This window comes from Camelus dromedarius, chromosome 36 (assembly GCF_036321535.1).
Source record: "Camelus dromedarius isolate mCamDro1 chromosome 36, mCamDro1.pat, whole genome shotgun sequence".
NCBI lineage: Eukaryota > Metazoa > Chordata > Mammalia > Artiodactyla > Camelidae > Camelus > Camelus dromedarius.
In genome coordinates, this window is record NC_087471.1 from 8347088 (window position 1) to 8369970 (window position 22883).

The 22883-nt window shown below is 44.1% G+C and overlaps 1 protein-coding gene across 5 annotated transcripts in view; it reads right to left on the reverse strand.

The window, feature by feature from the left end:
* The window catches only part of ADRA1A (adrenoceptor alpha 1A), an 87706-nt gene extending 65419 nt beyond the window's left edge, over positions 1 to 22287 (reverse strand). For 3 of the 5 annotated variants that reach the window (XR_010379203.1, XM_010995637.3, XM_031442183.2), the window contains exons 1-2: positions 21861 to 22287; positions 19062 to 20601 (exon numbers count right to left, since the gene is read on the reverse strand). Coding sequence is in view for 4 of the 5 variants with exons in the window: in XM_010995637.3 (XP_010993939.1) it covers positions 19062 to 19944 (883 nt within the window). In the remaining variant the exon portion in view is untranslated. Of the gene's footprint in view, positions 1 to 19061; positions 20733 to 21860 lie in introns of those variants that run through there. The other 2 variants (XM_031442180.2, XM_064482489.1) reach the window with 2 other exon arrangements.
* Positions 22288 to 22883: the final 596 nt, after the last annotated feature.

Sequence of the window (22883 nt, forward strand, 5' to 3'; positions counted from 1 at the left end):
CAGAGGGGCACGAGGAGGTGAGAGGGAATCTGAGCAGGTCTGCTGCCTTTCAGGAGCGATGAGGCAGAACAGAACTGGGAAAGGGAAAGGGAAAGGAGCAGTCCCCACGCAGAAGCCAGACGTCATCTTCATCAGGAGACATCATCTTCGGTTTCCCTCCCACCGGAGCTAAGCAGGACCTTGAACTTGTGGCAGAGTTTTCCTTTCAAGATTTGCTTGACTTATAAAAAGAGGATCAGAAAAACTACTCCCAACTTTTGACTATCAGGGTCACTTAATTATTTTTCCCCGCAGGTATGTTTTGGAATTCAGGATTTTTTAGATTTTATGAAAGTAACATGGGTCATATACTATACATTGCATAACACCACCAGAGAAGTGGGGGGCAGCACCCCACAATCAAACTCACAAATCTTTTTTAAGATAAATATAAAATATAAAATCTAGAAAAAATATAAATATACAAAATTATTAAAATATAGGTTTTACATCTATTATCTCTATATCCTGAAATCTACATTCTTATAGAGCTCATAGAAGCTACAGATTCATGTGAGTTCAGATTGGGTTCAGTGCCAAGTGAGTTCTGATCAAGTCAGATTTTGGCCCCAAGTTAGTAATTTCCATCTTCAGAGTTTCTGAACTTAGGAATTCCAAAGGAATCATGTACCTGCATTATTCTATGTCATTTTTTTTTTTAAGAGTGGTATTTTTTAAAGCCTCCATTAAGCTTTAGGAAATGTAGAAACTAGTGGGTAGTGATTTCAAAAGTACTACAAAGCTACAGTAATCAAATCAGTGAGGTACTGGCGTAAGATTAACAGACATAAGGAATATGGAAGAGAGAGTTCAGAAATGACCCATATATCTGCAGTCAATTGAATTTCTACAAGGGTGCCAAGACCATTCAATGAGGCGAAGAAGTGGTGCTGGAACAACCAGATTTCTGATGCAGAAGAATCCAGTTCAAACCTTACCTCACACCATACATCAAACTTAACTCAAACTGGATCAAAAGCCTGACTGTAAGAGCTAAGACAATGAACTCTTAGAAGAAAGGTTTAGGCTAAGTCTCTGTGACCTGGGGTCAGGCAATGATTTCTTAGATAAGGCACCAAAAACACAAGCAACAAAAGAAAAAGTAGGTAAATTGGACTTCATAAAAATTACACATTTATACATCAGAGGACACTGTTAAGAAAGTGAAAGGACAACCCACGGAATGAGAGAACATATTTGTCATATAAGGTTCTAGTATCCTAAATATAAAAAGAACTCCTACAACTCAACAATAAAAAGACAAACTGCCTAATTTAAAAATGAGCAAGGACTTGAACAGACATTACGCCAAAGAAGATACACAAATGGCCAACAAGCACAAGAAGAGATATTCTTCATTCATCATTAGGGAAATGCAAATCAAAACCACGAGGTACTACTTTATGTCCACTAGGATGGTTATAATTAAATGGAAAAAAAGGGGGAGATAAGGATTGGTGAGTATGTGGAACCTTCATACATTGCTGGTAGGTACGTAAACTGGGGTGGCTGATGTGAAAAACGGTTTGCTGGTTTCTCAGTAAGTTACACACAGTCATACCGTATGACTCAGCAATTCCCCCCCTTAGGTTTAGATTGAAAAAAACTGAAAACAGACATTCAAACAAAAACTTTTACCTGAATATATATAGTAGCCCAATTCACAATAGCTAAAAGGTAGAAACAGCTCAAATGTCCTTCAGCTGATGCACGGATAAGTGAAATATAGTATACCCACACAAAGAAATATTATTCAGTCGTAAAACAGGATTACATTTCTGAGCCATGCCACCCACGGCTGAGGCTTGAAAACATTACGCTGAGTGAAAGAAGCCGACAGAAAAGGCCACCTACCGTATGATTTCATTTACATGCATGATCAGGATTTGCCGCAAATGCATACGGACAAAAGCAGTTTCATGGTTGCCGAGGGGGCTTGGGAAGGGGGAACTGGAGACTGACCGCCAATGGGAAAGTGGGACTAGGGTTTCATTGAGGGGTGAAGAAGTGATTTGGAAGTAGACAGTGGTGACGATTGCACAACTTTGCTAATGTACCAAATGCTACTGAATTGCATGCTTTAAAATGGCTAAAATGGTGAATTTTAGACTAGGTAAATTTTACCAAGATAAAAAAAATAGTGGGTAGACAATTATTACCTTTTTAGGGAACTTGAGGCATCTGGAGACCCGTTTTTTTGTTTGTTTGGTTTTGGTTTTGGTTTTTTTGGAATCACTAGTCAAGATGTTGGAAACACAGTTAAAAAAAAAAGTCTGAATCTCAATCAAAATCGGTGATTTTGCTTTAAATGTGATGTTTCTAAAGATTGTGATTGATTTTAAGAATTCTTATACTATAAACTACAGTTTATCCATCTCGGCCGTGTTGTCGTTTTGGGCTGGATTCTTTGCTGTGTGGGGCTGTCCTGCATGCTGTCGTGCGTCTAGCAGTGTCCGGGCCGCCATCCAGTAGATGCCAGTAGCATTTCCCACTCCAACTGTGACATCGTGATAACCAAAAATGTCTCTACATATTGCCAAATGTGCCCTGGGGGTCAAAATCGCCCTGGTTGAGAACTACTGCCATGACTTCTTTAGGAATGGCTTGTTATTCTGGGATTTCATCCTCTCCTAGAGTTTCCATTAAAAAAAAAATCCATTTCTGAGACTCCCGTTTAGTTATCTCTTAATGACAACAAAACCAGGTTATAAAGCAACACGCCTGCAGGTGGCAGGTAACCTGCAAAAACATTTCTCATGGTCAGGGATCCAACTATTTGACCAACTTGTAAATAGCAGGTTTCTCACTGGCAACTCGGTGCCTGGCAATGAGCTAAATGTGGAGAGCACATAAAAAAAAAGAAAGAAAGAAAGTTAGTGTGCAATGTTCCCTTTTCAAACCCTTTTTGGGCAAAGACTACTGCTCTGCCAGCATTCCAGAATAATGACAGCTGATGTGCCCTTTGTCAGCTTTCCCTCCTTCTCCTTTGAAAATGCAAACCCAACTCCTTCCAGAACTTCTTCTGATACCGTTTACTGAGTCTGGAGTCAGATACCGTCAGCACAGACAGGAAGCCTTGCTGCGGACCCCCCAGCCCCGCTGCGGCAGGAAGGCCAGGGCTGAGTGTCCGGGACTTAGGGCTCCCTGGCTGCTTCCACAGGCGCAGGGCCATCGTTATCCATTTTATGTCTTGGGCTTCTGAGCAGGGTTTCATGGGAACGGGGACTTCTGAAGCTGAGAAGTTTGAAAGCTACTGGTCCCCCACAAGCCCCTTTTTCTGCGGATGAGGAGATGGAACCCAGGGCTTTTGACTCATAGCCGGAGCCCTTCCCTCTATTCCAGCCAGAGAGTTCCAGTAAGATGTCGCTTCCTCTCTGACGCATCTTGGTTTCTACTTCTCTACATGAGCACAGTGACTTCTATCTTTCTTTTTGTTTTAACACTTTTATTGTGGTATAATTTTTGTATAGTAAACTACACAGATTTCAGACATACAATTTGATGAATTTTGATAGATGTCTACACCTATGAAACCACCACCACAATCAAGATAGCTGGCGGGGAGGTTATAGCTCAATTGGTAGAGTGCATGCCTAGCATGCCTGAGGTTCTGGGTTCAATCCCCAGCACCTCCATTGAAAAAGCAAATAAATAAATAAACCTAATTACCTCCCCCTTGCAAAGAAAAAAAAAACCAAAAAACCCAAAATTAAAAGAAAAAATAGATGGCTAGCATTTCCCTCACTCTCCAAGAGGTATAAATTTCAAACTCCTGATTTATCCGTTCCCACCCCCTTTACCCACTGGTAACCAGAAGTTTGTTCTCTTACGTTTGTGAGTCTGTTTCTGTTTTGTAGATAAATATATTTGTGGCTTTTTTTTTTTTTTTTTTTTTAGATTCCACATATAAGCGATATTATGTGGTATTTTTCTTTCTTTTTCTGGCTTCAGCGACTTGTATCTTACAGACTTGTTCGAGGAATTAAATTAGACACAAAAGGTGACTTGCAAGCACCACTGCTATGGACTGACGTTTGTATTCCCCCCTCCGCCCAAATTCATCTGTTGAAGCCTTAACCCTGTGATGGTATTTGGAGGTGTGACCTTTGGGAGGTAATTAGGTTTAGATGGGGTCGTGAGGGTGGAGTCCCCACAATGAGATCAGTGTTCTTATAAGGAGAGGAGGGGACCAGAGCTCCTCTCTCTCTCTGCTGGGTGAGGACAGAGCAAGAAACCGGCCGTCTGTGAACCAGAAAGAGAGTCCTCACAAGAACCTGACCATACTGCATCCTCATCTTCCCAGCCTCCAAAAGTGTAAGAAATAAATGTGTGCTGTTTAAGACACCTGGTCTGTGATGCTCTGTTACAGCAGCCTGAACTGACAAGCACAACCACCTCTCCCACCCTACACTTGGACTTCTTTGATTTTTTTCCTAGAAAGAGACTTAAACTCTTCACACAATTTCATCTCATCCTCCTGTGATCAAGAGAACGCTCAGCCCGCTGACCCGCACAGGGACTTGCCACGCTCTGACCCTGTATGTATCTTCCTTTAATGGCTTTGCCTTGAACCACAAACTTCCAGGAAACCAAAGGAAAAGACCACACGTCAGGTTGCTCTCATGCCTGCTTCACACTCTGATATCAACGTGAGAAGGTACCAGGGCTGAGGCACTGATGTGTGGATCGAACTGAACTTCCTCACCCTTCTCCTAAAATCTTAATAAATCCAAAAGAATATGCGTATAGGTGAAATTTTACATCACTATTAAAAACACGAGGGAAGGGCCATATCTGTAAGCCAGAACTTTTGACAGATTTCCAGAAATGACAGTGTGGTCACCACCAGCCTGAATGAAGAACTGATGAGTCCTCGGTTTACCTCAAGGAAAGGGGGTGAAGGGATGATGTCTCCCAGGTGCTGCCGGGTGACACCCCCCAGGGCCTTGGTGTAATGGATGCTGGAGACACAGGCTGATTCAAGGGTGGCTTTTCAAGGATGAATCTCAACTTCCAACTGCATTTGAGTGCCTGAGGAGATCACTGCTGCTGATGTCCATGCAGGGGGAACAGCCCCTCAGTTTTCCCATCAAGAAGAGCAGCAAGTAAGAGGAGGGTCTCGGGGACTTGGCTCCCAGGGGGGCCTGTCATGTCCCCTGGAAGAGAGGCCACAGCACCACTGTGTCAACCAAACAGGACAAGGACACTCTGCTGTGCAAAAGTGAATCCTTGGCTTTCTAGCTCCTTCTCTGCTCCCTGTGGAGGAACAGATCTACGCTCTGGCAAATTGAAACTACAACAAAGATAATTCTCTTCCTTCTCCCCTGAATCTGAGTTTGAATGATGTGGACAGGGACCCACCCAGTTCTAAACAGAGTCCATTTCCAATTTTATTCCTGCTTCACCCTCGGTGAGGCTGAAGAGAAAGAGAATTACTGCTCATGTGAAAAGATTTAGCTGTTTGGTAGACGGGATCCATCTGGGGGAATGTGAGCAGAACCCTACTTTTAAAACAGTGGTCTGGAAGAAAAATCTCTAGCTTGTACTGAAATGAGACTTGAGGAGCTACTGGGTTTATAGGTTGAGTGTAGGTAATAAGGAGGTGGGACAATGTGCCAGTAACATGGAGTGGAGTGGAGGGAAAATGGTGGAGGCAGTTTGTTACTAAGGCTAACGGGGTGAAATGGAACACCAGCTTGAGAACCTCGAACGAATGCCAGAAGGAAATAGTGAGAGGATGACTAATAGGAGAAAAAAAGCAAAAGAAAAGAGGGGAAAAACAGAAACAGACTCGCAGACTTAGTAAACAATCTTATAGTTACTGGGGAAAAGGGGTGGGAAGGGATAAATTTGGAAGTTTGAGATTTACAAATGTTAGCCACTATATATAAAAATTGAATTTAAAAGTTTCTTCTGTATAGCACAGGGAACTATGTTCAATATCTTGTAATAACCTTTAATAGAAGAATGAAAACGAATATATATCTGTAGATGCATGACTGGGACACTGTTCTGTACACCAGAGATTGACACATTGTAATCGACTGTACTTCAGTAAAAAAAGAACAAAGAAAAGAAAAGAGGGGAAGACACAGGAGGCCCAAAACACAATTAACATGAATACCAAGAGAAAGAGAAGAAGAAATGATCACCGAAGGATGTGTGTCTTTAGCTTCAGGAGAAAAAATGTGCACAGGGTTCCAGGCAATAGCAATGAAAAAGTTACTGCCAAGCCAGAAAATTTTCAAAGAAGACATTTTTAAAAATTTAATTGGGAAAAAATTCTATAAACATCTTGGTTAGACGATAAACACATAAATAAAGAATACCTGACAAAAGAAAATAATCAGGTTGGCCTCAAGTCATTTATAAAGCACTAAAAACCAAGAGACAGAGGAGTAATGACAACAGTATTTTGAAATTAAAAAAAAAAAATGTAACTCAAGTTCTATACTCAGATAAGTTGCCTTTCACGTGTTTAGGCTCAGGTACACATGAACTTAAACATGCGTTTTGCTTATGTCTTTATTGATAAAATTTTATTTGGCATTATGCTCTTCTTTAATACGGTAGTATTTTAAATGGGGGGGGGGGGCTGTGCGGTCTCCATGGCAACCACTCAACTCTGCCCCTGTAGCAGGGAAGCCACCATGGATGATTTGCAAGCAAGTGGGCATGGGTGGGTTCCGATAAAACTTTATTTACAAAAACAGGCCACAGTCTGCTGGCCGCTGTTCCACATAGAGATAAAGCAAAATCCAGAGCTCACGAGTGAGTAAATCACAGTATATAATGAGAGGGTTATTTGTATTACTAAACTAAATCAGAAAGTTATGAAAGACAGGACAGGTAATATAAACATTTAGTAGCAATAATCTAGATATAAAACAAAATTTTATTAACCCAAAGATGTAGATTTTAGGAAAGAGAAAATGGGAGTGCGAGAAACTTCCTCCCTTACATGGGCAAAATTGGGTGATACACGCAGTTGTTTAAGAGAGAAATGAAGGTTAAAAAAAAAAGTTTGAAAAGCTCCAAGATAATCTCTAGTAGAATTAAAAATAGGAGACCACCTTTCCAAAATATTGCAGAATTTTTCAAAAGCAAAAAATAAAATGATTCAGTTTGCAAGAGGCAGAAAACAAAGAAAGAGAAACAAACATAGCCAGAAAGCATAAAACCAGGAGATAAAAATCCATCCAGATGTATCTGTTACAATCAACGGAAATTAGTTAAATCTTTACTAAAAGACAAATGGCCAGATTAGAAACACAGACTCTAAAAAACCGTTTGATACAAGATACACAGGCAGATGTACAGAAAGATGGGGAAAGGTATGTTGGCAAATGCAAACAAAAATATAGTAGAGGTTACAATATTAATGTTTTAAATGTACATATCAAGGAAAAATAAATAAGACAAAAAGTCTCCCTTTAAAGAACGATACTATTGACTTAATCTTTCAAGTATCATGCAACTGCCTCAACATATACAAAACAAAATCTGTTAAAAAATAAGAAATAATTGGAAGAATTTTTTCCCAGTAGCAGTAGGAAGGTTTACCACACCTCTCTTGATATTTGACAAGTAGGGTAGATGATGGATAAAGGTAAAGATAATGAATAATGGATAAAGAAAATCTTAACAGCATCACTGATAATGTTTAATTAATATATTTCTATTAAACATGAAATCTATCAAAAGTGCTAATTATTGACCATAAATCATCATTTTAAAAAAACCTTCACTACATCTCACAAGCTAGAAAGTATTTAGTTCACATTGACCCCAGTGCAGCAAATTTGAAATTAGTTTTTAAATGTGGGGGATAAAAATACCAATTATTTTCAAATTAACAAGTAACAGCAATACAACGAATCCTTTTCTGTCCACAGAGGACAAAGGAGCCATTAAAAGACGGAAAACAGAACGGCTGGATGAGAGCACTGCTGAGCGAAGCGTCAGGTAAGGAACTCAAGTTGGCTTAGAGGACAAGGTAGAAGTTTGGTGAACTGTCATCTCAGATAAGAAAAAAATGGAAAACACGCGAACCAGACGTTCTGCTCAAGTTAATGTAAAGGGACAAAATGTAACCAGAAAAATAAAAGACATTTCCCGAGATTAAGTTAACGCACAGGAAAACAGATGAAAACAATACAAATAAATCCAGGATATGGGTTCTTTTAAAAAAAACTCATAAAATAGACAATTGTCCAAAGCACTTCAGTGAAGACAAAAAGAAAGAAAACACAAGTATATGATGTGGGAAATGAGAAAGACAGAAAAGAAATGGAACAATTACAGACTTTCATGTTGAATTCTGTGCTGAAATGTTAAATCTCAGTGAGAAAGAAAATGGAAAATAAGAAAAACAAAGATTATCAAATCCGACAATCAGAATAAACCACTATTCAGGAAGAAATAGAAACTAGTCTCCAAGATTTGCACCATAAAAGGAGCCGGGCCCAAATGTTTTATGGGCAAGTTTTTTCAAAACTTCAAGGAACACATAATTCTTATGCTATTTAAATTGCTACAGATTGCAGAAAAAATGGAAAGTGTCACAATTTGTTTTATAAAGGTAACATAAACTTGAAGCCAAAATGCAACAAAAACAGCACTATAAACTAAAATAGTATACACATTTCACGTAGATATATAGATGCAAAACAGAGATAAAATATTTAGTATAAATGCAGTGACATAAAAAAGAATAATGCCACTGATCAGAGATAGAATTTCATCCAAGAATACATGGATAGAGTAATACTAGGAAATAAAATGTATCAAATCTATGTCCATGAAAAAAGATTATATTGATGGCTATTAAAAGGCAGCGTTTGATAAAATTAAACATTCGTTTTTGATAAAATTGTTCTATAAACTACGGAAAGATACCACCTTGATATAATGAAGGTTATTGACCTAAAAACCAATAATCAGTGTCTTAGCTAATGTTAAAATACCAAAGCTGCATTTCCCAACTTCACTGTAATAACCATTTTTCCAGGACACGTTAGCAAGTGTGATTAAAAGTAAAGTGTAAATGATAGTTCAAAAGTAGTTTGGGAAGTAAATGGAGAAACAGGCTACTATTTTTTCTTTTATTGAAGAATAGTTGATGAACATACGTCATTTTTCTCAATAGGAAGTCTCACTGTGATAAAGATGTCACTTTTCAAATTAATCTACACATATTAAAAATGTATGATTAACAAGGGATTTTTGTGTGTGTATGGGTGTGTGTGTTTGTGGTGGTGTGGGTGGCTTAGGGGATGTAACTTGACAAAATGAGCCCAGACTTTTCCTGGAATATTTCCAGAATAAACGTGTAAAGACTGACCAGATAATTTGGAAAAAGAATATTCACTCAGAGGCCTTAACCCATATTAAAATGTATTATGAAAACCACAGTAATGACGGTAACTTGGCACCAATACTTGAGTAGAGAGACTGATAAATGTTAACAGAAGTGGGGGTCTCAAACTAGACTCAAGATTCTTTCTAATATAACAAAGATGGTTTTCCAAATAAGACAGGAAAGGATATATTATTCAATAAATCTTTTAAGAATATCTATCTGGCTAACCATTTCAATATAAATACAGTTAGACATTACTTACCAAAATACAAAAATAAATTCCAGGTGGATTACAAATGATGCTCTAAAGAACTAGGAGAAAATAGAGGTTATCTGACTCACACTGGTGGGGAGGGGCGGATAAGATCTCTCCAAGCATCCCTGAGAAGGTACAATCCATTAAGAAACAGATGAAAATACACGACTACCTAAAAATTTTAAATGTCCACGTATTTGGAAAAACCGCAAAAATAATAAAATGAAAAAAAAAAAAGAGAAAACCTCAGTGGGAAAAATAGTTGCTAAATATGTATAAGGATTGTAACACTGTTAAATACTCTTCATCTTTATTCCCTTTTTAGTAAACCTCTCTCTCTTTCTGTCTGCAATCATGTACCATTGATATTCCATAGAAGATGGAAGCCACCCAGGGAAGGAGGAAGACATGGTTCAGAGGAAGGTCAGAAAAAGGAAGGGGATGTCTTCTGCATCCATCTTCCACAGGTGGACTGTGGAGAAAAGTGGGGAAGGAGTTAGAGACAGGAGGCAGCCAGGTGTTTGTTCTGAGCTCCCCTCTCAAACGGACCGCAGAGGTATTTAAAGAGATAAAGGTGGAAGTGAAGGTTCTTTTCCCCACTTTCCATTCTGGGCATCCGGAAGACAGCACAGGGCACCACCATACATATTAAAGTGACAGCCAGCCTGCCTGGGCAGAGAGCAAGCCAGGGTTGGCAAGCCTGGGTGGTTGGCATGGTGTGTGCTGTGGGAGGAACCCACAGGGCTCTCCATGCCTTGAGACAGGGATGAAACATGGCTGAGGGTTTAGCTCAGGAGCCTGTGAAAGGTAATCACATGGTGGACAAAGTGACTCCCTGGTCAATGGTAACAGAGCAAGTGTCACCCCAGCCAGGAACCAAATGGAGTCCCAGACAGACCCTGAGGGCCTGTAGTCGCAGTGAGGACTGAGTGGGGCTGGGCCATCAGGTCCACGGGAGAGCAGCCTCAGACTCACCGAGACACAACTGCATGATGACTGAGGACTGGCGCCTGGGGACCGGTCACTAGACTAAACCAGCATCCCCAGTGCAGGAAACTAAAAACCACAATGAAAGGTCAACTGAGGGCCTGATAATTTCCTATCTCCCCCGCCCCGTCCCAATAACCATGCAGTTATGTGAGCCCTGGGCTGATTAACAACTTAGCAGGCAAATCTGAAAGTCTGAGTGAGCCAACAGAGGCTGGGTATATAAAGATGCTGCTTACTTGATTGGATCTGACTGAACTTAATGGATTTAACTATAAAAGTGTGTGTGTCTGTGTGTGTGTGTGTGTTTCCATGGGAGTTCATGAAAAAGATCACATCAGTTTTTGAAAAATAAAGAAGCTACATTTTCTCAGCACGTCCGAATAGAGCATGAGAAAACTGGCTACCCAGGCTATACCGTAATAAGTGATTAATATGTTTAATATATATGACAATCTCACAAACAGAAAAGAAATAAAAATCACTGACTTAATAAAAAGTGGCCAAAGGGCACAGATGAGCCATTTCACATCACAAAAGTTGAAATATAAATAACTAATAAAAATATGGGGAGACACTTTCAAATGGTACAGAAATAATGCAATTCGAAGATGAGAAGCCACTATGTGAGAGTCCAGCTGGAAAACCAAGCAGAGGGGCTAAAAGACAGTGAACCTGCCCAACGAGGAAAATGTTTTAGAGCAATGTTCTCACATCCAAACCTGAAACCACGAAGTAACAAAACAGAGCAATGTCATTAAGTGTTGTCTCCTTCCCAGATATGACTTGCCTGCCTGCAGCCTGGTTTGAAAGAGGTGGCTATTGTTCAAAGCTCTGTTAGAACTCGTCTTCTGAGCCTGCAACACATTCTTTTGAATATGACAGTAAATCTCCATTGACAGATCCGTCTTGTGGAAAGAGCTAAAATTCATTTAAAGCCAAGTCTGGTTATACTATTTGTGACCACAGAAAGGTCTTCTTGTAAATCTGCTCTGGAGGCAACAACAGGAGAGGCATCTGAGAACTATGTGGCTGCTCATGGAAATAAATATTTTCAAGTGTGAGGAAAAAGAACCCTCCTTGGCAGGCTCTCGCTCACCTGTCCTGCGTAAAGGTCTGCCAGCCGGTCTACCTGCCGTCTTCTTTTCACTAAGCCTTTGACAGTTTGAATTACAGACTCGATCATGTCATCCCTGTCCCTGATCATCTTCAGACAAAGACATAAACTCATAAAAGGTCTCTAACAGCTTATTTGGTCTAGACCCATTCTTTCAGGCTCCACTGGACACCAGTTTTCTATCAGCCTTTCAGCCCTAATCACCCCCACCCCAACATCAGCCACAACAGCCCTGGTCATACTGGCCTTCTGGAAAACCCTCATGAACATCAGGCCAGCGCTGTGAGAGCCTTTACCCATCCCTCCCTTCCCTGTTTAGCCAACGAAGAATTCCTCCTTCTACAGATTCTCCTACAACAGTCAATCTCTCCTTCCCAGCAAGCCTTTTCTGCCCGGGGTCACCCTTATCCACAGCATACATTTTCAAGGTACCACTCCACCCTCTTCATTGTACACAGTTTTTTTTATGTGGTTATCTGATTAACGTCTATCTCCCCGTGGAGATTAGAAGCCTGCAGGAAGGCAAGGACCCAGACCGTTTTGACATGGTGCATAAAGCCCAGCACATGGGAAGTTTTCAATAAATAACTGGAGGCTAAGAAAAACACTATTCGATATGCTTGTGAGGTCGATGTTCTGCAAGATGGCCACAGGAATCCCCTCGTTTCTTTATGGATCTGCTGCTTGTCCATCAGGAGATGAGTCTATTTCCCTCCGCCTTGAACCCATACGGGCCTCGTGACTTGCTTTTACTGCAGAATGAGGCAGCAGTGACACTGGGCCAGGCCTGGGCCCAGCTCTTCAAAAGCCTGACAGCTTCTGCCCTGGCTCTCCTGGGGAGAACTGCGTGTACAAGGCAGGAGAGCTGGTCTCGGCCAGGGGAGGAAGAGAGACCCCCAATTCTGATGTCCAGCCCCCGACAGCCGGATGAACCGGCCCTTGACTTATCCCTGACCCCACTGAGTCACCAACCGTAACACAATCGTTGTCGTAAGTTACTATGTTTTGAGATGATTTGTGATGCAGCAAGGGTAACCAAGTTAACTGATCTCTCATCTTAGACTCATAGCAGCTCCTGGGTTCTCTCCACACCATCATCTCTAAGAGGGCAGTCTTTTCCATAAGAATCAGGGGCCTGACCCTTGTGTACCTGCAGCAGGGCCACCCAATCTCTCATCGTCCTGGGAGTCCACAGGAGTTGAGTCATTGTCTGTCATTCTACGTCCTCGCCGGTTTTCATGTCACCGTCTGAAACTCTGCTGTATATCTAACTGCGTAGATTCTCAGGTCCATTAGGGGAAAGATTTGTTTGTCTTTATCTCCAGTGATTCTCTGGCTGCTGGGCACAAAGTAGATGCTCAATGAAATTTTGCTGAATGAATGAACAGACGGATCATTCTCTGCTTCACTGCTTCCACCTGCTCATCCCCTGGCCAGCGCTGCCTTCCCCCAAACATCCCATTTCAAAACACATCCTCCTTCCTTACCATGTGCTGCCTGCTGTCTTTTTAATTTTAAAATAATTCTCAAATAGTCCAGGTCCACCTGAGCCACAGCTCAGCCCAATGCTGCCTCCTTTGATTCAGAGATAATAGCATTGGCTAGGTCCAATGGTAATGCTTATTTTGTATTTAAGTCAGACAATGGGTCCAGAGTTCAGACACGCAACTATACGTTCGGTAAATGTTGCCCCCCCTCCATCCCTTTCTGATGCCTTCTCTTTCTCAGACCACCAAGGACACCTGCTCCTTGTGGCAACATCTGATGTCAACATATGTCAGTAATGGTCTGTAAATCATACGAATTCTAAGATTAACATGTATTGTCGTTTGCTCTGTGTCAGACAGTATGCTAGGCAGCTGACCTGTATAAGATTCCATATTTTATGAAAAAGAAAGCTTAGGTCTCAGGGCAACACTTTTTCCACCCAGCACTCTACCTCTGGTCCTAGCGAGCTCCAGACAAAAGGATGAAATGGGCAGAGACGCCGCGCATACTTCCCGTGCCCAAGCTTCCTTGAGGAACAGTTTACACCCTTTCTTCTTTCACATATTGAAGGCTAACGCCTCCAAGTTCTCTCTGTTCATCTTCATGATTGACACTTGTTCTTTTTTTTTCAGAAACATTGACTCTAAGGTATAAATGACTGATAACAACCTCCAGTGTGATCCCCCTCCCCTGAAGGGGTTCTAAATTTCAACCAAACATTAAAGATGCAGAAAGAAAATAAGACTAGCAAGATTTAGACCTGAGTGCAGGCAAGTCAGATTCCTACCTGCAATCACACTGTTCAGCCTGGCTCCCCATCCTGCCCTGGTCGGGGGAGCTGGGGAGACACTGAAGGGTGGGGTCCACGGGGAGACAGAGCCTTCTCACAGCACAGAGGGGGACCTTTGGCAATGACAAGGGAAGTCCTCACGCGCCTGATTATCCTGGGCTGGTTCCCACACAGGTGGGTGCTTCACCTCTCAGCTTTGGATCCTACACTCATCCCTGCTCTGGTTTTAGTCTCTAATTCTGCTGTTTCCCGGCAGCCCAGCGCAGACCGATAAGCTTTTCCTCCCAAGAGAGTACTTGTCATACTTAAGAGCTCATGTCCCTTGTGTATAATAATATAATGGCATATTTATTCTTCTGCTCACATTTTGCATGAAAAATGTACTTTAGATACTAAAAAAAAAACCCCAAAAACCTCTCACTGGCATGCTGCTCTGCCCAGGAGAAGTGGTACAGTCTTCAAGTCCCTGCTTAGTCAACCATGATACTTCTGGTAGCTTCTGCAGTGATCTCCAAACACAGTTAGCTGTTAGCACTTGTAATGCCCACTTTGAGGACCCATCCCGCAGACTTGGGATAATCAGTTTCAATGTGTCTCCTTAACTAGATTGTGAGGCCCTTGAGGGCAGCGAATGTGCTTTATTCATCTTTCTGTTCCGTCTAACTCAGTGCCTGCTACTTATTATACAGTCAAAAATTCCTGGAGGAAATAGTGTCTTACTTGTTTGGTGTCAGGAAGAAACTGTGGACCATAGATTTAGGACCACAGGTTTAGGGATCTCTTGCTCTACTTGGCAGTCTGGTCAGACACTGTTAACTATACATTTGTAATTTCCCTCCTGTGGTAACCACATTATTAGGACTTAAAGGAAGACCGGTGATGATGTCAGGGTGTTGCCGTCTGCCATAACATCTTCACCTCAACATTACTAACTTCCCAAGAGAGCAGATCCAAGAGGAAGGCTATGGGTAGACCTGAGTCTCCCTTCCCCTAGAGGACCTCAGGATGCAGACTATCCTTGGATAGCAAAGCTACCACCCAAGTCCCAAATGCCCAGGCACCTACCATTACCTGAGCTTTTCCTCATCTGACTCTGTATGACCCCAACCCGATCCAGTGTATGTCCCTTCACAAACTCTTCTTTACTGCAGTCCCTAAATACAGTCAGTCATCAGCTACATTCCCTGTAATTCTCAGCCTCTCAGCTGTTAGAACGCAACGTCCAACCTTCTTGACTGGTCTTAGCTTTAAGTTTATGACCCAAACTCTCAAACGTCTTTGGAACCTCTTGGTGACTCTACTAAATTTCCGTAATCTATTTACTCTCTCACCTCAAAGATGAATATTTCATGTATTCTTTTCTCCTCAAGCCACCATCATTTCCTATTCCTTCTGCACTCTTAGTCAATGATCTTACTTCTTATTTCATTGAGGACATAACATATTTCAAACAAATCTGGACCTTTCCTCCTCCATATGTACTCGCATCTGTGCTCATACCCCCCAGCTTCCCTGTCACTTCCCAACCCTCCCGTCTCCTCCCTCGCCTACATCAGGATCTCCCTATTCCTTCATCTCCATCAGAATTTAAACATGCTATCCTATCTCCCACCTTTGAAAACTCTCTAGATCCCATTAGCTACACTCCATTCCTTGCTCTCTTGTCTAGGAAAACCTTTCCAAAGAGTTGCCTATTTTCACTGTTCCCACTTCGTCTTGCATTCTGTCAAGAAAGCAGACAATCAGGCTTTTGTCTCCATCACTCCACTGAAACTACTCTCTTCAAGGGACCTCCTCAGATCACCAAGGACCTCCACATGGCCAAGCTCAATGCTGACTCCCAGTCTTCCTCTGACTTGGCCTGGCAGCTGTGTGTGACAGAGCTGATGGCTCTAGCCTTTGTCAAACATTTCCATTTGGCTTCAGGGACACCACACTGTCCTACGTCCCTGGCCACTCCTTCTCAATTTCTTGTGCTGATTCCTTCTCCTCCTTTCCCCAACCTTCAAATACCAGGATGCCCCAGATGTCTCTCTTTTCTCTCCACACTCTCTCTTGCAGATCCTTCCATTTCTGTGGCTTTAAATATGTTGATTGTCCCAAGTTTATATCATGACCCAGCTTCCCCCCTTAGCGCTAAATTCATGTATCTAACTGCCTGCTTGACATCTCTGCTTAGACATCTAATAGACACTTCTCAACATGGACTGTACAAAATAAGCCCTTGTACCTCACACTCCCGGAAGCCCCTCACAACCTGTCATTCTCTAGTTTTCTCAAGCTCCATAAAATGCACTATTAGTTACCCAGCTGTTAGGGCCCCAAACCTGGAAGTTATCTTCACGCCTCTCCTCTTCTCCTACCCTGTGCCTGAACTTGTCAGTTTCACCTTTGAAATAAGTGCTGAAATGTGATCACTTCGCAGCACCTCCACCCCCCTCACCTGCGTCCAGGGCATCCCCACCTTTCTCCCCTTGACTTTTCTAACAGCCCACGAACTGGTCTCCCTTTTTCCACACTCACCCCTCAACAGCCCTCTCTTCTCCCAGGAACCAGAATGATCCTTTAAAAATAGAAGACCAGCCACGCCCCTGCTAAAGCCCCTCTGATTGGATGGCTTTCCATCACAATTAGAATAACATGCAGATTCTGCTTTGGCCTAAAAGACCCACATTACCTTGACCATGTCTGGCCCCCTAATCTCCTTCTGAACTCATCTTCCCCCTCATTCTCTGTAATTTGGCCACACTGGCCTCTTTGCTCTGCCATGACTAGATCAGTTTCCTTCCCATCTCTGAACTTGGTGGTCCCTCTGCCCGGAAATCTCTTCCCCGTGAGACTTTGAAATCCTTGCTCTTCATTTCAGTCAAGTCTCTGCTCAGATAGCAGCTCTTCAGAGAGGACTTTCCTGACCACCCACCACGTTGTCACACCACTCTCTATCCTCTGATCCCGCTGACTTTTTAAATAGTGCTTATTAATCTTGGACTTCTCGGCATGTATTTTTTGTTTCTGTCTACTTCCCCCCAAAGATTGCAAACATCTTACTACAAGGATTTTTCTGCCCTGTTCATCCTAAGTGTCTAGAATAAATGCTTACTAAATACTTGACAAGTGAATGGATGCATGAATAAACGTGCAAACTTCAGGAGGAAGAGACAGAATACAGAGAGGTAGGTAAGTAAGCAGTGGCTCAGGTAAAGAACGCTGTTTAAATACATTCAAAGCTGTGATGTTGGGGGAACTGAGCCAAGATGGCAGAGTAGAGAGACTCCCAGCTTGCCCTCTCCCACAAATACACCAAGAATTATGTCTATAAACCCACTGAATCATACAGAACACCTACTGAACTCTGGCAGAATGTCTCTTGTTTCAAAATACAGTACTGTATAGCACAGGGAATTATATTCAATATCTTACAGTAACTTATGGTGAAAAAGAATATGAAATCGATATATGTATGTTCCAATGTTACTGAAGCATTGTGCTGTACACTAGAAATTGACACAACGTTGTAAACTGACTATACGTCAATAAAAATGTATTTTTTAAAAAAATCTGTGATGTTATTCTAGAATAAGCAATAGTGATGGAAGGCCAGGTAGTGGACTTGGAAGGGCCCCCTGAGCAGACTTTTTGGGTGGAAGTTTCTGCCATGATGAAAATGTTCTATGTCTCTTCTGTTCCAAACAGTAGCCACTGGCCACAGGTGGCTACTGAACACTCGAAATGTGGCTAGTGGGACTGAGGAGCTGAATATTAATTTTCTTTAATTTTAAGTCATATTAAATAGCCACATGGGTTGGTGGCTATGGTATTAGACGGCAAAGCTCTGGTATCTGAAGAATTCCTTCTCCCAACGTGTGATTTCAGGATAATAATGCATACCTCACTGAGTTATTGAGAGAATTAATGATATAAAATGATATAAAATGAAACATAGTTAGCCCTCAAAAAAAACAGCTGCTATTACTACACAGAGTTGCAAATTAAAATGCTTTCAGTATATATGCCATTTAAATTGGCTCGAAAGTGCAGAAACAGACTTTCACTAATTTTTATTATAATTTTTTGTTCACTAGGGTTAGTGGATAACCAATGTGTGGGTCTACATTTGAATGCACAAGCTAAAAATAGCAAACAGCCACTTGGGGATCTCATGAAGGCCTTTCAGAGACAGATGACTCTTCCAAGTGGATCAGCTTGCTGACATTTATAATGAGCTAATTAGTTTTGACAACAGCTAATTTAGCATTTGTGAAAATTGGATTTGTAACATTACTGTATTATTTTCAAATAGTGTCATCTGCAGCTTCCTGAATGATTCTGGATCAGAGTAGTGTTTGCTTAATACTTACTATTAAAAGAAAGGGGAAGGTATTTGCTTATTGCAAATGTTATGTTGAATTCTTTAAAGGTGAAATTGGTTTTTATCGTTTTTTTTCCCTGTCAGTGGCTCAACCATACCTCCTTTCACACTGAAGCGAGAAAATAAAATGAACCCAGATATAGAACAAAAGCAGACTGGTGTAACTAATCCTTAGGAATAATCTAATTAAACAATAAAACTGCACGGTTTGTTCAGAATAAACCTGGTGCTTATTTTTAGGCCAAAAGAATTTGCAGCTTACAGCAGCAGACGTGAAAGCGGCATTTCACAGCCCCTGCCTAAGTGTCTGGTGGAGACTCAGACTTGAAATCCGAGGATGGATGTATTTAAATTAAACACATGCTTAAAAGCGTTAAGAAAAAGTTGACATTCTTATTAAAGAGACCAATTAATCTGCACCGGTTGGAAGCCTCTTTGCAGTAGTTGAAAAAGTCCCGTCCCCTAGGACATAAAATAAATGAGACCAGAGCAGAAAGGGAATGAAAATTCACTTTTTCTACAGAGGAGTCTTTCCTAACTGCCCTCCTAGCTTTGCTGTTTGAAATGCAGATCCTTTCTCTTCCGCCCCTGACCGTTAGTCTTGGGTAGCAAAAGAGAGCGGAGACCCCTAAATGCTGTGTTGTAAAGACTCACCAATGGGCATCACTAAGAAGAAAGGCAGCCAGCAGAGGACGAAGCAGCCGACCACGATGCCCAGGGTTTTGGCCGCTTTCTTCTCCCGGGAGAACTTGAGGAGTCTCACGGAGAAGTGCGTCTTGTTCTTGGCGCTGGACACCCCGCTGCCTCCCGCGGGGGCATTTTTCCGATGGATGCGGAGCGTCACCTGCTCCGAGTCCGACTTGTCGGTCTTCAGGCCGGACTTGAGGCCCCGGCTCTCCCTCTTGGCCACCACGTAGACCCGGCAGTACATGACCAGGATGATGGCCAGCGGCACGTAGAAGGAGCCCAGCGCGGAGAAGAGCACGTAGCCCGGCTCTTCCGTGATCTGACAGATGGTCTCATCTTCGGGGGCCGGCTGCCTCCAGCCGAACAGAGGCCCGACGGAGATGACCAGGGAGAGCGCCCAGACGCAGAGCAGAGCCATGAGACCTCTCTTCTGGGTGACGATGGTGGGGTAGCGCAGCGGGTAGCTCACGCCGATGTAGCGGTCGATGGAGATGATGCAGAGTCCCAGGATGGACGCAGTGCAGCACAGGACGTCCACCGCCGCCCAGATATTGCAGAAGACCCTGCCGAAGGCCCAGTAGCCCAGGATCTCGAAGATAGCGGAGAAGGGCAGCACCGTGGAAGTGAGTAAAAGGTCGGCCACCGCCAGGTTGACGATGTAGTAGTGAGTGACCGAGTGAAGATGCCGGTGGCAGGCCACGGAAAGGATCACCAGGATGTTCCCCAGTACCCCGAAAATGATGAGGCTCCCCAAGATCACCCCGAGCAGAATGGCCTTTGAAATGTTCACCGGTGGCGGCGGGTGGGTGCAGTTGGAGCTGTCGGAAACATTTCCAGAGAGAAACACCATGGTCCCAGCCGGGCCGGGCGACGTCCTGCTCTTGAGGGCCACCCCCAGGCGGGGGCGGAGGCGGGAGCCAGGGAGCAGGGAGTCAAAAGGTCTCAGCTCGGGGGAGCCTTGCCTGCTGGGGTTGTCTAGGGGTAAGAGAGAGCGTGCAGGTGGGAAGCAACCACTGCCAGCCCTGGAAATCCTCGGATGGACACGCAAAGGGGCAGGGCATTTAAAGGCGACATGGCAGGGGCGCGCGGGGCTGCCCGCAGACCCTCTCCACCCGCTGCACTGGCCCGGGGCCCCAGCTCCCTCCCTACCCGAGACTTGGCAAGAAGCTCGAAAAGACGTGTTGCAAAATGCAATCCCAGAATTACAGGCGTCCCCTTTTCTGCACTGTCTGATTAGTCCAGGTTAGAAGATTCGGCATTTTGCGCATAACTTGGAATTCAAAACTCCAGCGCCGTCTCCCCCCAAACCACAAGCAAGTACTGGTCTGCCGTCGACTCTCAAAGGCGGGGACCGTTGGCATCTGGGCACTTCTCCCTGCCCGCAGTTACCCACAGCGTGGCTGGACTCATGCTAGATCCAGCTTCTAGGCGCGCAGGCCGGGAGACGTGGATGCGAAATGTTAGCCAAGACCCGGGCGGCTGCGGAGCGGTGTTTGCCAGCGTCCTCCTGAAAGAGCCCAAAGAGAAATGCGGCTTGTAAGCCAGGCGCCCGGGCGAGCGAGGCTGTGCCTGGCTCGACGGGCGGCCTGACGAGGCTGGGAGCCCCGCCGACTCTGCGGGCCCAAAGCCGCTCGCCCTGCCGCAGCCGAGCGCGCGTGCGGGGACCGCGGGCCGTGTCCCGCCGCTGGGAACCTGCCTGGCGCGCTCCGCCGCGCGGCCTCCGGCGGGTTCAAGATCCGGAGCAAACCAACCCCAAGCTGCAGCGCTCCGCGACCGTACGGTGAAATTAAAAGCCCCGAGCCCGGGAAGCGCGACTGCGGCCGGCGGTTATGTCGCACCGAGCCAAGCCGGTGAAAACAGGGAGATCTATCCAGTTGCGTTTCAAACAGGTTGCTTGGCAGTCACCTGGAGGGGGCGGCCTGGGAGAGGGAACCGCTGCGGCCCTGGGACCGCAGGGCCTGTGCCACGCGCGCGCTCACGCCGGAGGAATTCACACTTGAGTGTGCGGAGCGCGCTGGTCTGTCGACCAGCCAAACCGGCCTGAGAGCCGGGTCCAGAGCAAAGCCCTCGGGACCCAACGAGGGCTGAACGCGACCTAGGTCGGTCCAGGATTCCTTTCCAAGCCAAGGGATCAGCGGTCCCAGAGGACCGGAGCCTCGAGCCACACCCAGACGGGCTCGAGTGGGGAGGGGGTACAGGGGGAGGAGTGGGAGCCGGAAGCATTACTCCGCCCAAGGGGCTTTGCAAGTAGCAACCGCTGCGGAATTTGTAAGCGTAAAAAGCAAGTCCCCGCGCCAGCGGACAGGGGACGCCGTGTATTTTCTGGGATGGGGGCCACGGTCTGCGTAAGAAAAGCTAGGTTTCCACAGCTGCAAGCCGATCGCAGGGACTCACGCAGGAATCCGGGGAGTGGGGACCCACTTAGCCTTGTAAGGACTCTGCGGTTGGGCCCTGAGGCGGGATTCCCAGGCAAAGGCTAATGTGAAAATCGTAAGTTCTAGAGCTCACAGGTGGTACTAAAAGCAAGCAACTGCAGAAACTCGTTTCCCCTGTCTCGGGAATATATAAACATGGGGTTAAAAACACACTTGTTAACTAGGAGGTAACTTCCCAGAATCTATAAGGGAAACGAGGTGGGGTGAGGATGCGGATGCAAAAAGCGGGAGGAGCTTGGGGAAAGTGGGAGTTCGGTCTCACCCCGAGGCCCAGGGAGGTCTGCCCTCAGCCACCCGGCCCTGCTGGACGCCGGCGCTGCAGCGCACTCACCTGGAGCGCGGATGCAGAGCCGCCAGCCCGCGCGCGGCGGGGAGGGGACCGGTTTTCGGTCCCAGCAGCAGCCCTGCCGCCTCCTTCCTCGGGGAAGAGAGGACCGTCTCTCCGACGCACCAATTCCTAATCCTTTTGCGCCCGCTGACTCACCTCTGTACCACAGACCTTTGTAAGCTTCTAGCTCGCAGACGCTTTACCTGGAGATTTTCAAAGTAAAGGAGAAAATGGAAAAAGAAAAAAAATACAGCCAAGTAATAACTCCACCTTCACCCTTTTAATATTCAGCTCCCCGACATCAGCAAAGAATGGCAAGGAACTTTGCAGCTCTCGCTGACGTAACAGTCGGTAGCCCCAGCTAGTACCGTAATCTCCTGCTGTTACCGTATTATTCTGTGATAGCAGGCATAATGCACACAACTGTGTGTGTATATGTATATATATAATACATGCATTTTTTTACCCCCTTGCTTTGAGTGAATTGGATTCTCGCTTTACTTTAAAAAAGTGGGAGAGAGAAAGGACTTTTTTAAAAACATTTTTTATTGATTTATAATCATTTTACAATGTGTCAATACCAGTGTTCAGCACATTTTTGTCATACATGGACATATACACACTCATTGTCACATTTTTTTTCTCTGTGAGCTACCATAACGTTTTGTGTGTATTTCCCTGTGCTATACAGTATAATCTTGTTTATCTGTTCTACAATTTTGAAATCCCAGTCTATCCCTTCCCACTCCCGCCCCCCTGGCAACCACAAGTCTGTATTCTCTATGAGTCTATTTCCGTCCTGTATTTATGCTTTGTTTTTGTTTGTTTGTTTGTTTGTTTGTTTTTTAGATTCCACATATGAGCGATCTCATATGGTATTTTTCTTTCTCTTTCTGACTTACTTCACTTAGAATGACATTCTCCAGCAGCATCCATGTTGCTGCAAATGGCGTTATGTTGCCGGTTTTTATGGCTGAGTAGTATTCCATTGTATAAATATACCGCATCTTCTTTATCCAGTCACCT